Source organism: Medicago sativa, chromosome 3 (genome assembly GCF_051527215.1).
Source record: "Medicago sativa cultivar Bolivia chromosome 3, Bolivia_mono, whole genome shotgun sequence".
NCBI lineage: Eukaryota > Viridiplantae > Streptophyta > Magnoliopsida > Fabales > Fabaceae > Medicago > Medicago sativa.
In genome coordinates this window covers 23,169,814-23,183,907 of record NC_140751.1, presented here as the reverse complement: position 1 = coordinate 23,183,907, position 14,094 = coordinate 23,169,814, and the positions used below count along the sequence as shown (strand labels likewise).

At 34.3% G+C, this 14,094-nt stretch overlaps 1 protein-coding gene across 1 annotated transcript; it reads left to right on the top strand.

The window, feature by feature from the left end:
- The first annotated feature begins 670 nt into the window (after positions 1 to 670).
- Positions 671 to 2,769, top strand: LOC146936465 (uncharacterized). Its single transcript, XM_085749211.1, has 3 exons — positions 671 to 749; positions 1,555 to 2,229; positions 2,735 to 2,769. Exons 1-3 carry the CDS (start codon positions 671 to 673, stop codon positions 2,767 to 2,769), a joined length of 789 nt encoding a protein of 262 aa, XP_085605337.1.
- The last annotated feature ends 11,325 nt before the right edge of the window (positions 2,770 to 14,094 follow it).

Below are 14,094 nucleotides of genomic sequence, written 5' to 3'. Positions count from 1 at the left end.
AAAAGTTATTTGCATCAATCTAAACATCCATTCGATGCTAATTATCGTAAGTTTTCTCCCTTCTTTTTCTTGATTTATTATTATACATGCATGAGAAAAAAATCAACAGAATAATATATAAAAAAATTATCAATGGATTACAACATTGACTTTGTGATATTGAAAAGATTGTCATTCGATAATAGCACTATAATGGATATTCATGGCGCACATAGTATGATATATGTGTCTAACTCGTTGGACAAATATGATATTTGTATGATATATTTAAGGTGCCTATAGCTCATTAACATAAACTCAACCAATAAGACATTAATCATGATTTTAAATGTCGTTTAACTAGATGTGCTATGCATTGGATTTTCAAGAGTTCATTTCTGAACAATGTAATTGACAATCTTGTAGATACTAATTAGAACAAGTTTTCATTACTCGATGTGCACGTTCATTAATATTCATAAATTATATTTGCTTCCTCTAATTCTTATTTCTAGACAGCATTTGAAGCAGGATTGAATCATTCATGGCAACCTGTGCAACTCATACAAATTGAGTCTGGGAAAACTACCGTAAATTTCATCCATGCACAAAATATTGATAGTCATTTGTTATAAGACATTCGGATACGATCAAGAGAAGCTACTCTGGCTGATTGCTCCAGTTTTCTAGGATGATTGGTGGTAGACATGCTATGACACAAATCGCGAGGCAGCAAAGGAAAAACGTGCACATCCCAAAGAGGGGAAGAGGTAAAGGTAGTCGGAGGGCGGATGGTGAAGGGACTTCTCAGACTACACAGCCTGAACAGTCGTAGGTGGTTGATCCGACCCAGGTGGAGTACCTGAATTATCATGATCAGATACATCACGATGCCACTAATGATGGTTATGACGACCAGCATATTCCGGATGATGTTGTGCCTGTGTTAGACCAGGATGACATTGCAGAAGCATCCGCCCCAGCGACATTACCCGATCAAACACCTTTCTTGGAGGACCGGAAGATGCATCTCTGTTATTCTCTTATGTCAACCATGTAACATTGCCGCTTTGGTATAATACAAACAATGTAAGTGTTATTTTTAATTTAATTTAAATTATTATATGCAATACGTAAGTTAAATTTAATTGGCACATAATTTAAATTTAAATTGACGCACGTAAGTTAAATTTAATTGGCGCGTAATTTAAATTTAAATTGGTGCACGTAAGTTAAATTTAAATTGGGGCACATAAGTTAAATTTAATTGGCGCGTATAATTTAAATTTAAATTGGCGCACGTAAGTTAGAAGGTTGTAAAAAAACGTGTAGATTGAAGGTTGAAAAGTTGACTAAAGTGTAAAAAAACGTGTGTTCTTGAGCTCAGACCCACCGGCCAACGTGTGTGAGTTAACTGGTGCACAGGCAAGTGGTGCGTGACTTAAGTCACGCAGAGGATATAAGGTGCGTGAGTTAAGTCACGCTGCGTGACTTAACTCACGCGGGGATATTTTAGGAATTACAGTTGGGCGCGAGCATTTTGTGTTGGGTAAAGAGCAGAATTCTATGGAATAGGGCATCATGGTTTACCAAAGGTGGCTAGATGGGGTGGAATAGAAATGATGAAAACTAAAATCTTGAAAAAGGTCATGGATTGTGCAGGTTTTGGAGATGGATTTTTGTGGCAACCATATGAGAATTCACAATGCATTGAGGTCTATAATGAAAAGTATATGTGGAGATGTGGCAATCCTTGTTTAGATAAAGAGTTAGAGTCGTTTTCTCGATGTTTGAGGGTTTGTGAGTTGGTTGGTATGGGATGTAAAGAGAAGTACTTCCCTCATCGTGTCGCAATGCAATTTGGTAGGGATCAAGATATTCCCGGTGAGGTTTTTCTTTGTAAGAAGGATCCTTGGATGAGTTATGACGAGCGAATCCCAATAGATACATGTTTGCTCATTCAATTGTGTTCTAGACAACCAAATGTTACTTCTAGATACTATGATTGGTGGCAGCAATCGAAATCAAGTGAGGAAGGAGATAATAATAGAATCAAGGTTGAAAAATATGATCGCCTAACTCCACCTGGTTTTACTTCAAAGTCTGAGAAACATCAAAAGGAAGCTTGTGATGAAGAGGATCACAAATTAGTTTACGAACTATCAAGTTCTGATGATGAAGTAGTTGGAAACTCAAACAAGCAAGATTTGGGTCTAAGGTTGAAATTGTTGGAGCCAAAGCTAGGCCATAGTACGTTTTCATTTGTAAACCACATTTTTTTGCTGGTATAGAAGAACTAACTTCTTATACCTAATTATGTGTAATAGTTTACTTCAGTTTGTTGCTAGTATCCCCTTTTCTTGTGCAGCTTGCTATAGTTGCTTTCAATTGGTAGTAATTATTAATATAAACTGGCACCGAACTTGGGATATTTTGCTAATCATGGAAATATTAAAGTGAATTAGGCTACTGATTTTGTTGCGTTTATCACTTTATCTACTGATTCAAATATTTTATGTATAACAAATTATGGATTGCTTTTAATGAAGATCTTGTGCATTAGAAAGTATTTCTTTTTTTTTTTTTTTGGTGGTGAAAGTATTTCAATTATGTGGATATAATCATAAACATCTTTATTTTTATCTAAAATAGAAGTTTTGATTATTTTGGACCTCAATTTATTCTGGTTAATTATCATGATTACCTTATGAAAGTAACATATTTCACATTTAGTAGTTCCTTGATGATATTGCAGATTTAATGGATGAAACTGTTAAGATGCATGGTTGATACTTTTGTTTTTAACATCTATCAGTTCATGTTTGATATCAATAATTTTCCCTTGGTGGCTAAATTATTTGCTGCCTATATCTTTTACCTGGTGGAGTTTCTATTCCACCGTAGGTTCATCCTTAAACATGCCCTGGCATGTGGTACTAGAATGGTTATGCCATAAGATTTATCATAGAATTGTTAAGCCATAAGATTTATCATAGAATTGTTATGCCCTGAAGCTATATCATAAGATTTTAGCCATTCCTCTTCAGTTGTGTACAATGTTATCATTAATGGTGGCCAAGAGCCAACCAAAAATCTGCCATATAAACAAGGCATTGTGGCCTAAGGTGGACAATGGTGGAACAAAACCTGTCATGCCATACTGCTATGGCAGAAATTTGACAACACTGATTGTGTAATGTCTAAAGAAATAAAAACCTTCCGCTTTCTTATCTTTTTTTGAAAGAAAAGAAAGGACTAAAATAACGGAAAATGTCATAAAAACGCCAAAAAGCGCAAATGTAATAGGATTACTCCTACTCCTCCTCCGCGGAGCCGACATCTGCTCCAGCATGCTCCACTCAGACTGTATGCCTTGCATCAAGCGAAGAACCTCCCCTGGATTACTAAACACGTCAAGATGCCCCCAGTGCACTGTCCACTCTGACTTTGATGTTGATGATGATCTACTATGGGTCTTGAGGATGTCTGGCCCACTGTTGCTCAACAATAACCTCCTCGTATGGAGGGACAGGACGAGGAGGGGCAGTATCTGTGTAGTCAGGAACGACCGCAGGGGGGTTCAGAATAGGATGTGATACTCTATAGAATGGCTCCACGACTCGTCATCCGGAACCAAATCACCCCTATCCTGCTGGCTAAGGACATGTAGAGCAAACTCCAAGAAGGTCATAGCCACCTCCCCTGGCGCAAGAGGCCCAATTTATGTAGGAAGCATGAGAACAATCTGGACATACCCGTACTGCCTAAGAACCCGCTCTGGCAAGTGACGAACCCTCTTGTCTCTGTCGGCCATGATCCATCCGGAGTACCAACATATGTCCTGAAAGGTCGTCACGTCTCGTCGTCTCTCGTATGACCTCCAGATGACATGAGAATGCTCCAACGAATCAATGACATCTCTGTAGTGTCCAGGATCAGCAAAGCCCTTGGGAGGTTTCCATTGATCCAAAAGCGGGGCAACAGTAGGGTTGAACTCATCATTACGATTCCTCAGAATGAGGTTCCTGAAGTGCGCCAAAACCCATCCCTGCAAACACAAATAAATAACTTTATATCAGCACAAGTATTATACAAACAACTATACATTTACGATCCAATAAATAAAAAATAAGAAAAACAATTATTACCAAAAACAAGGTCATGTAACCACCACAATAGCTCACATATGAGTTGGAGGTAAGAGATAGATGCTCATATAGGAAAGCAAGTCCCATCCCGCCCCCTGACCAGCTGCCCAACTCGTCCATATCATGTAGCACAAGTAGCCAAAATAGACTAACGGTTCAGTTGTTCTTGCCGGCAAAAATGGTGTAGCCAAGCTACGGGCAACAGCGAAGGAAACTCCTTTTCCAATGTTCCATTTGAAGCATTTAATCACCAATTACTCCCACTAACTCATATTGGGGCGCCTCCTACTCATAGGCTGAATCAAAAACTCACCAGCAAAATGTTTCAAGGGTCGTCCGACTTAGCTCAACAACGGACGCCACACTCTTTGAGGTAGGGCTTCAGTTATTGACACAACGCATCGAGGGCCGCCGGAATAAGTCGTCGACGAGCGCCTTTGATCGAACGCCTCCTTCTCTACTAAAGTGATTGAGTAGTAAAGACGTCAACTGTAACACCCCAATTTTATTTTTTGTTAATTAATTCCATGAATTTTAATAGGTGAAGTGTTGGTTAATATTATTATTGATGCTGCTTTAGCTTGAATGTTATTTTGTTGTTAAGAAGATAGAATATTGATGAGGATTGATAAGTAGTACGAGAATTTATTTTAAATAAAGAGAGGAATCAAAACAAAATAAAATAGTGTCGGAGGTGTAGAATATAAGTTTTAAATAAGTGGGGGAGGGGAGGAGTAAAATAATAGTGAATAGAGGAGGAGAAAATTATAACAAGTGATTGACCCAATTATAAATAGAAACATTAGGAGTTAGAAGGGTCACTTTTGCAGAACGTGGAAAATAGAGAAGAGGGGAGGAGAAAAGGAGAAACCCTAGCTGCGACGGAATCAAGCCAAAGCTGGAATTTTAGAAGGAATCGAGGTAAGGGGGGAATCTTTGCACTTTAGGGTATCTTAATTTATGATATGAGGGTTGTCTTTTAATATGTTGTTGCTGTTATGATGTGAATTTTGATGAGAAAATGATGATGAACGAATTGAAAGATGAGAATTGAGGAAAAACTAGTTTAGGTTTTTGAATTAAGTTTTAGTCTTAAAAAATAGTGGATAATCTAGTAGGTTAACGAAGAATTAGTGTTTGAATGATAGGGTGATGATGGAGTGAAGATTAGGGTCAGATTTTGTAACATCCCAGACTGCGCGGGAACCTTTCGTATCCAACTGGTGGGATATCGAAAGCCACATCGTGGGTGTTACATGCCCACCAGCTTCCGTCTGGTTCGTCCCCGAACCACACCGTACTGGGAGAGCGTCCCCGAACCACACCGTACTGGGAGAGGTCTGCTCTGATACCAAATTGTAACATCCCAAACTGCGCGGGAACCTTTCGTATCCAACTGGCGGGATATCGAAAGCCACGTCGTGGGTGTTACAGATTTGGCGAGTTTAGGGTCGAAAACGGAGCTAGGAAAGGTCCCTTAATGCTAAATCGCAGATGTGAAATCGCAGAAAATCTGCGATGTCTGTACCCGAAATAAAAATAAAAACTGTGACTTTTCTGTTCCGTATTAAGTTTCGATGTCTTCTCAAAAGTTGTAGATATGAATGTTAGCTTTAATTTGGCGTTTGTTTGACCTCATTCCAACATCTAGAACTCAAGATATGATCAAAATACTACACAGAGGTCGGCTGGGTCGTGATCTTTTCAATTTCTGTAACCGAAAAACAAAAATAAAAACTGGGTCTTTTTGGTTCATAATTAGGTTTTTATGTCTGCATGAAAGTTGTAGATATCGATGTTAGATTTCACTATCCTTTGGATGGACTCTATTTAAGTATCTAGAACTCAAGATATGATGAAAATACTGCACCGGGGTCATCAGGGGTCAGCAGGGTTGTCTTCTTTCCCCAAACATAGGAAAAATCAATTTTTCTGCCACTTTATGTTCCAAATTAGGTTTGAGAGTCTTCATGAAAGTTGTATATGTGTGTGTTAGCTTTCATTCCCCATTAGTTTGAATCCATTAGTCCCTCTATAACTTGAGTTATGATTTAAACACCATGTCTGGGTCATGCTGCGTTGTTAATGAAATTTCAGCACAATTCTTCTAGTGGACTCTTCAACTCCTATAAAAGCAATAGTAACTTTAAGAAAGCCATTAGTCTTTAAAGTAAAAGTCAAGACTCCTAGGCTACATATCTATATGAGGGAATGCGTTTGAGCATAAAAGAAAGTGGTTGTTTCAAGATAAAAGCAAGTCTAAATATGAACCAAAGATAGTAACCTATGAGAACCTAATGATGCTAAAGACGGCCTAGCAATAGGGAGCGAAATACAATGATAGGAGGGGGAGAGGGGTGACGTTTAAGATCGATGACTAAAACGGTGAAGTAGTTTAAGTATAGAAGGGGAAGTAGAAGAGATATAGGATAGGTTGTTCATGGCGGAGTGACAACGATGAGAGTAATCCCTTAGGGTATTTAAAAAGTCTAATATGGCAAGTCTATTACGAGAGCATAAAATAGAAAAGATATAAAGAAGTGAAAAAGACGATGATGAGCGAGGATATGAAATAGGTGCTTTTCGAGTAACTGACGAAGTCAAACTTAATCTCTGTGAACCAACGATGAGCTTAGGAGTATTGTTAATTGAAGAGTGAGAGAGTCATGGTAATCAAATAACTTCGGGCAAATGTTATATAAGAACGTATGAAGTGTAAAAACGAATAAAGAATATAGTGTAGTCGAATTAGGGGATCGTAGACGAAATTTAAGGAAGAATAGTGAGTTGAATCGATAAGAAGAGAGCAATTAAGAATGGTAATCGATTAGAAGAGATGAATAGAGATGAATAAGAAGAGAGCAATTAAGAATGGTAATCGATTAGAAGAGAAATTAAGTAATGAAAGATAAAAAGAATGATGATAGAGATGAATAAGAAGGGAATCAATTAGAAGATAGCAATTAAGATAAATAGGAAAGAAAGCAGATAAGAGGTAATAGTTATAATGTTTGACGATAATAATAATGACTGGTATCGAGAGAATGAAACCTTGAATTATAATGAAGTCTTGGTGATGGAAGTTTATGAAGTCGAAAGTAATGATAAGGTGCGATAATAACTTTAAATTAGAACGAGGTTCAAATTAGGAGAATGGTTTACGTATAGATGACGATCAATGTGAGGACGAAGTAATAAGATGTAAAGGCGCATGAATGAGAAGAATATGTATGAAGGAGTTAATGAGGATGGTTAGGTAGAACCTAGTTGTAAAGGGAGGAGATGTTATGATAACGAATAAGTAAACAACTTAAGACTAAGAATGAGGAATATGGTATGATATCATAATAAAGTATATATAGATCCTAGAATAGATGAGAGAATAGGGTATGTCTGTGAGATAGATAATAAAATAAAATAGAGGGTTAATGACATAGAAATGAGTCGCGCGTGAGGGTTAGATTAATGATGGGATAATATGGTGATATAAATGTCTTGATAGGAACAAAATGGTGAGGAGTCTTAGGACTGTAATGAAGAGTGATGATGAGTAATGTTATGTAAACCTATAAATACGTGTGATGAAAGTTGATGAGGTCTGTATCATAAAGATGATGAGAGTGATGATGTTTATATTATGATATGAGAACTGATGATGTTTATATTATAATGATGATGAAAATGGTGAAGTTTATTTCCAATAAAAGATGGGAGTGAGGAAGTTAAAGATCATAGAAATAAGAATAGGTGTTGTTTTCTTATATGAGTGATGAACTTGGAGATGTTTAAAGAGTATAAGGACAATAATGGTGACGTTTATTTTAGTTGATGAAGAAAATAAAGAGGTTCAAAATAATTACGGTGGTGACGTTGGTGATGTTTAATAATATTTGGTGATGTAAGGGTGATGGTTATATATGGTGATGTTTAGAGAGTAAGGTGAGGAAATGGTTGAGAATATTTATAATTGGTGATGAAAATGGTGATGTTTAATTATGGTAATGTTCTTGTTTATGTTGTGTGTTTTGCATATTAGGGAGATTCGTGCAGTAATGAATGATGTGTTGATGTGTATTTACTTGACGAGTCAGTCCCCATGCATGCATACTAGAATTGAGTCTAGGAAAAATGGTGATGAATTGGTGATGAAAAGTCCAGTAATATATCTCTGGCAATTTGGTGATGAAAAGTCCAGTAACATATCTCTGGCAACTTGGTGGTGATAGGTATATATGGTACCACATTCATATAGGTCTTAGGAATGAGTCCATATGCATTTAAATGACGAACTTGTTCTTGATATTTTTAAATGTGAAGTGTAATGTGTTGGTGTGATATACGACATGTTGAGAAAGAATAATAGATGTTGATGATCTTGTAATGGTGAAATATTGTTCTTATGATATTTTAATATTGTGAATGTTTCCTTATAATATGTTATGGCTGGATTTCTCACCCCTTTCTTGTTGTTGTATTTATGGTGTCTGTACCCGTGGGCTACAGATACTTAGGACGCGGGACGCCTAGAAGGTTGCGACGGGACTTATCTTTCGTCAATTTTATTTTAGTGATGATTAGACATGTAGTCGAATATGAGCTCTGATATGTAACACCAGGGTTGGGGTTGATGATGAATTTATTTATCTTTGAGTTTGAATCTTGAGAACTATAGTTATTTATATTTCGATGTTGAATGACAAGAGAAATTTTTATTAATGATATCAAAGAATTGTTTTCTGCTGTTGAAATTATTATTTAAAAGGAAAATTTATGCTATAATGTGATATCATGTGAAGTTTTGTAACATCCTAATTATTAAATTTATTCTTATTATTTAATAATTATCATCGGGAAATGGGGTGTTACTTCAACGGCTTGGGGGGGGGGGGGGGGGGGGGGGAACTGCTGGACAAGTCACACGGCTACACGTGTACAATATTACGCCGCCTCAAGGCTTCGCACTCAAAGGAGCACGCCAACATGTTCGCGTTGTGCCACACTGGAGCACACCTCCTTGCCGAGATCACGCTACATGTGTCCTTTCCCGCACCTAATCACACACCGCATAACCCGGAGACGATTATGTCAAAAGCGCGCTTATATAAGGATGAACTTGCTTCACCCTCAAGGTACACAACACTTTTCATAACTCTCCGAAGACTTTTCTTTCAGTTCTAATACTGACTTGATCATCAAAGTGTTAACGTGTCTGCAGGCACCTTTCGTTCCACCACAGAAGACGCTTCGCCACCACGCCAAAAGCAGTTACCGATCATCGGAGCATTCTACACAACCGTTGTGACTCAACCGTTCTCACCAGACATATCCCTTTCTACTGTTCCTTACCAAATAAAAGTATAAAGAAGATAATGTCAGTGCATGTCTTTACCATATTCATTGTTTAAATATAACTAATTTTTCGTCAAGTAGTCTAGTGGTTAGAAATTCATTTTTTTTAAGGTGAATAAGTAGGGTGTCAGCGGTTCGAACCCCGACCCCAACACAAATAATGTAATGTCCCTGTCAATTGAGCTAAGCTCACATAGACAAATATTACTAATTATAATTCATCTAACATATAAATTATTTCTCAATAAAAAATTTTATTATAAAATATAATATCTTAAATATTTTATAATTATTTCTCATAAAAACATTCTTCAAATATTTTTCATGATCTAGTCAATATATTAAAATTCAGTCAAAAGGAATTATTTAAAACTTCCAATTTTGTAATATAATATAAATATAAGATATTAGATATATATTTTACGAATTCTTCAAAAAGATATTGTTAGAAGAAATTATTATATTACATTACATTATATTTTAAATTCAAAATACAATAGATCTTATGTTTTATTCTTTGAATCAAATTCTACATTTACCATTTACAGCGTGTTTTCCTAGAAAAAATTACAATGTGTTCTTATTTAATAAAATAAATACTATATAATAGGTTTGAAAAGTTTTAATTTTTTAGGTGAATAGGTTTGAAAAATTGACCATATTAATTACTTTGGCCATATTAATATTTTTTAAAAGAACTTTGACCATATTAATTGTTAGTTTCTCATTACTAATAATAATATTAGGAGAAAATACTTTTTTTTATTATCATGTTTGTATATAAATAATCTATCAAGCATTACACTTGTTGTGAAATAATGTTTGTGATTTATGTTCATCCAACACCAAACAACCATGTGGAAATACAACCTTTGATAGTGATATTTTCTTATCATCATATCAAATCGACGAAATACCAAAACACCATTATCAATTTACAAAGTAAGTGTTCACTTAAAGTTGAAATGTATAAATCTATAAATTTGATCACTATCATAGTGCAAACTATACTTGTAGCTAAATTTTGTATTATTTTGATTTAAACCAAACAATTATGTGAAATGATTTTATATATCTTTTTTTTTTTTTTGTTTCTCATAATTCTTGTTTTCGTTTTGCTGTTTAGAACAATAATTTATTTAAATACTTGTCAAGGTTGAATTTTAAATCCCAAAAGTAAAATATTTGTACGTTTCACCAAATTTTTGTTCAATTTCTCTTATGGGTGTCTACTTATTTATGTACAAGGTTATGCGAATCCCAATGTTGATAGTGAGGTTCTTTACCATGCAAACTCTATATCATTTTACTAATAGTACCATTAGTTTGATTTTCTTTTTATCAAGTCTTACTTTTATTCTTCTATGTTTGGGTATTTATTACAACATTTTTAATACAAATTGAGATTGTAGAATTCAAATACATCATTAATGAATTAAAATTTTCGAACTATTTAAGCTCTTAGCATGATTATATATTATTATTTTTTTCGGTTTTTACTACATACTTACCATTTTTATTTGGATTTTTCCAATTCTAATAATTTCCTTTTGTTGTTACTTTATATTCACATGTCAACACCAAAGAAGTCTTAGGTTACCTTATTTTAAGCGAGATGATTCCATTGTGCTTGAGCAACATGGAAATCGGAAATGAAATATCAAAAACCGTGAGTTTCTCTATTCTTATTTTTTGAGGAGTTTTGGTTATTTGAACTGGACTTTTTTCCTACTTAATTCTTTTTTTTTTCTTGTTATTCATTTTGTTGGGTATGTGATTAGCACAATTTCATGTGAAAGTTACGTTGTTCTAAATTTAAGAAGATATATTTCCTTGCTTATCTCTGCAGGTTACAACATTTATAATTCAAAAAATTTTGTAAGATGATGAAGATTTGGCTTACGTTTGTGCTACAACATAGCGTTTTTTTTGCAGTACATCGAGTTTTGGACACGATGTTCGAAAGTCTTGAGAAGGAACCTACACCTCGTCTTTTGAAGTTTATAATTTGATGTGCTCGTTTTTTTTAAGATTGCGGGTTGGTTGAACAGTTCGATCATCATAAGTGCTCTTGAGTATTGATTTTCCCTCAATAATTTTACAAATTGTATAAATTCATCTGTATTTTTCTAGTTTCCAATAAAACTTCTTTAGTATTAAAGTATGGATGACATTGCAGTAGCAAACTCTCTTCCTTGTGTGTCTAGAGACAGCATTTTCCTTAATAACTTTCGTGTAAATCTTTCCTTTTACACAACTTTATACAATTTTGATATAGATATCATAAGATTTAATGTTATAAGACCTGTTTTTATCAGCAACAACAATATCTTTTGGAAAATGTTGTACAATAAATGTGTTGTACAATTCATGCATGAAAATATTGCTCAAAATAAATACAATGGAAATAAGTAGTTTCTTCTAGGTATGATGAGAAAACAATAACTTATTCTCAAAATAATGTTCATTGCTAATTTAACAAAAAATAATATAAATGAAATTAATAAAATAATTTCATTTAAAACTTAACAATAGTTAATTATTTATAACTAGTGTGAGAAAAACCACCTCCTCAAATGTAAACAACATCCGAAGTTAACTAATACAAATAAAATAAATAGCAAGACTGATTTTATTATAAATGTTTTTTTATTTGCAAAACCTTATTTTCCCCATAGACGTTTCACCTTGCCAAACAACATCAATCTTGAAATTCTTCTTTGGTATCTAAAATATCGGTGTAACAAGTCAACTTCCATTAACCAAAACCATACAAATAAAATCAGCATACGACACAATGTTATAGAATAAATCTTGAAGATATAAAAGTCGAAAAAGAAAGAAAAACATCCTAATCATCATTTTTTTGTCCCAAATTTTTTATACAATATTATGCATGATCCTACAAATTAAATTATTCGAATACAATCAGCTCTCCACTAAAACATCACACAAAATATCTAACCCCCTAATAAGGCATTACACAGAAATGCACATCACATGTGTTGACCCTCAAAATTTTATCTTTAAACCATCAAATCAATTGCAATTTTCCAATAAATAGGATGACCCAATTAATCTTTTATCATCCTTTGATATGTGAGGTATTCTTCCATGGTCACAGGACCAAATCAATAGTGTTTGGACACACACATAAAAAGATGGTATTTAAAATATTTAATCATTTTTTTATCAATTTCCTCTTTATTATTAAAAAAATATTTCTTTTTGTGTGAGTGACCAAACACTTTTTATTTGGTCATGTGATCATATTAGAATTTCTCTTGATATGTTGAGCTAATCAACCCTTTGATATTAATCTGATCCTATAATCTACTCAACATTTGATTCTCCTTTCATTCTTGACAAGTTGTCAATTGAAGATGAAATTTTTTACTCACAAACCTCATGTTCTAAATTAGAGATGAAAGACCACAATCTTTCCTTTAGATTCAAATTTCCCCATATTGGAGAAGCCTAAAAAATCACATTCTAACAAAGATTTCCTTAATATAAGTTACTATCAAAAAGTTTCAAGTCACAATCAATGTTTAAGAGTTTTCAAACAGATGAATGTAGAATATGAGTGTATGAGACAAGAGAATGTAAAAATTTCATGATAGAAAAAATAGAGTTGCTAAGGAAAATCACAAAATCCTTCTTAAGTTGATGTTTAAAGATAACAAACTTCATTAAAGTAAAGAGATCAGAGTGATTCTGATATGTGTTGTTCTCTAAAAAGTTTCTTCAAGTGTTCTTTAGAAAAAGATATTACAAATGCATAGATATCAAAATAAACATGAATCTCAACGATACCAAGTGCTAAGAAAGACTTCAAAATGATTAGAATACTTCATAATGAGATTAGAAGCGTCTCATGGGCACTACAAAATTGAATAGCGAGACTGATGAAGGGAATATAATATCAAATTTTGATCCATGTCATTCGGAGGAACATAATTATTCAATAAAAATGAAATTCAAAATAGATACCAGAAGCACTTTAGAATGCACATCGTACGAACATAATTGCAGTTCAAAAGCACCTCATAATAGCTATATCAGAAAGTTTAAAATTGGTGTTCAACATTGATTCTCATTTCATAAGTCCAGATGAAGCTTTATGAAGAAAGGGAAATAAATAAACTATACTTTAGGTTGCAAATAAGGTAGATCACAATTTCAAGTCAAGGAATACAATGGATTGTAAGTCTTAAGATTAAAAGCATATTAGAACGACATATGCCTAGCCTTCTCTTAATAAAGAGTCTTATGGTGTTCGATCATATCGAACGCAGCCATGTTCTCGTGTTGTTTTTGTAGCTCAGAGGTCATCGTTGCAAGCATGATACAAGAGACTTCCACGACATCATTGAGATGCTTACTATATCCCTCTCAGCCCTGAGAGCTCCAACAGGTGGTGCCTCTTATGGAAGAGGTTTATCAAGCACATAAAACTTCTTTTCATGTTTGAGGACAATCCTCATGTTTCGGTGCCAGTCAAAAAAGTTAGTTTCAGACAATTTGTCCTTCTCAAGGATTGATCACAAAATGTTGTTTGATGCATTAGATTCCATCTACAATTTTAAAATATACAAAATAAGTATCATGATAATAA

Coding starts and splice junctions, on each gene's coding strand:
- LOC146936465 (XM_085749211.1), top strand. CDS start 671: ATGATTGGTGGTAGACATGCTATGACACAAATCGCGAGGCAGCAAAGG. Junction 750..1,554: donor CATCCCAAAGAGGGGAAGAG/GTAAAGGTAGTC, acceptor TCTATGGAATAG/GGCATCATGGTTTACCAAAG. Junction 2,230..2,734: donor GGAGCCAAAGCTAGGCCATA/GTACGTTTTCAT, acceptor ATGATATTGCAG/ATTTAATGGATGAAACTGTT.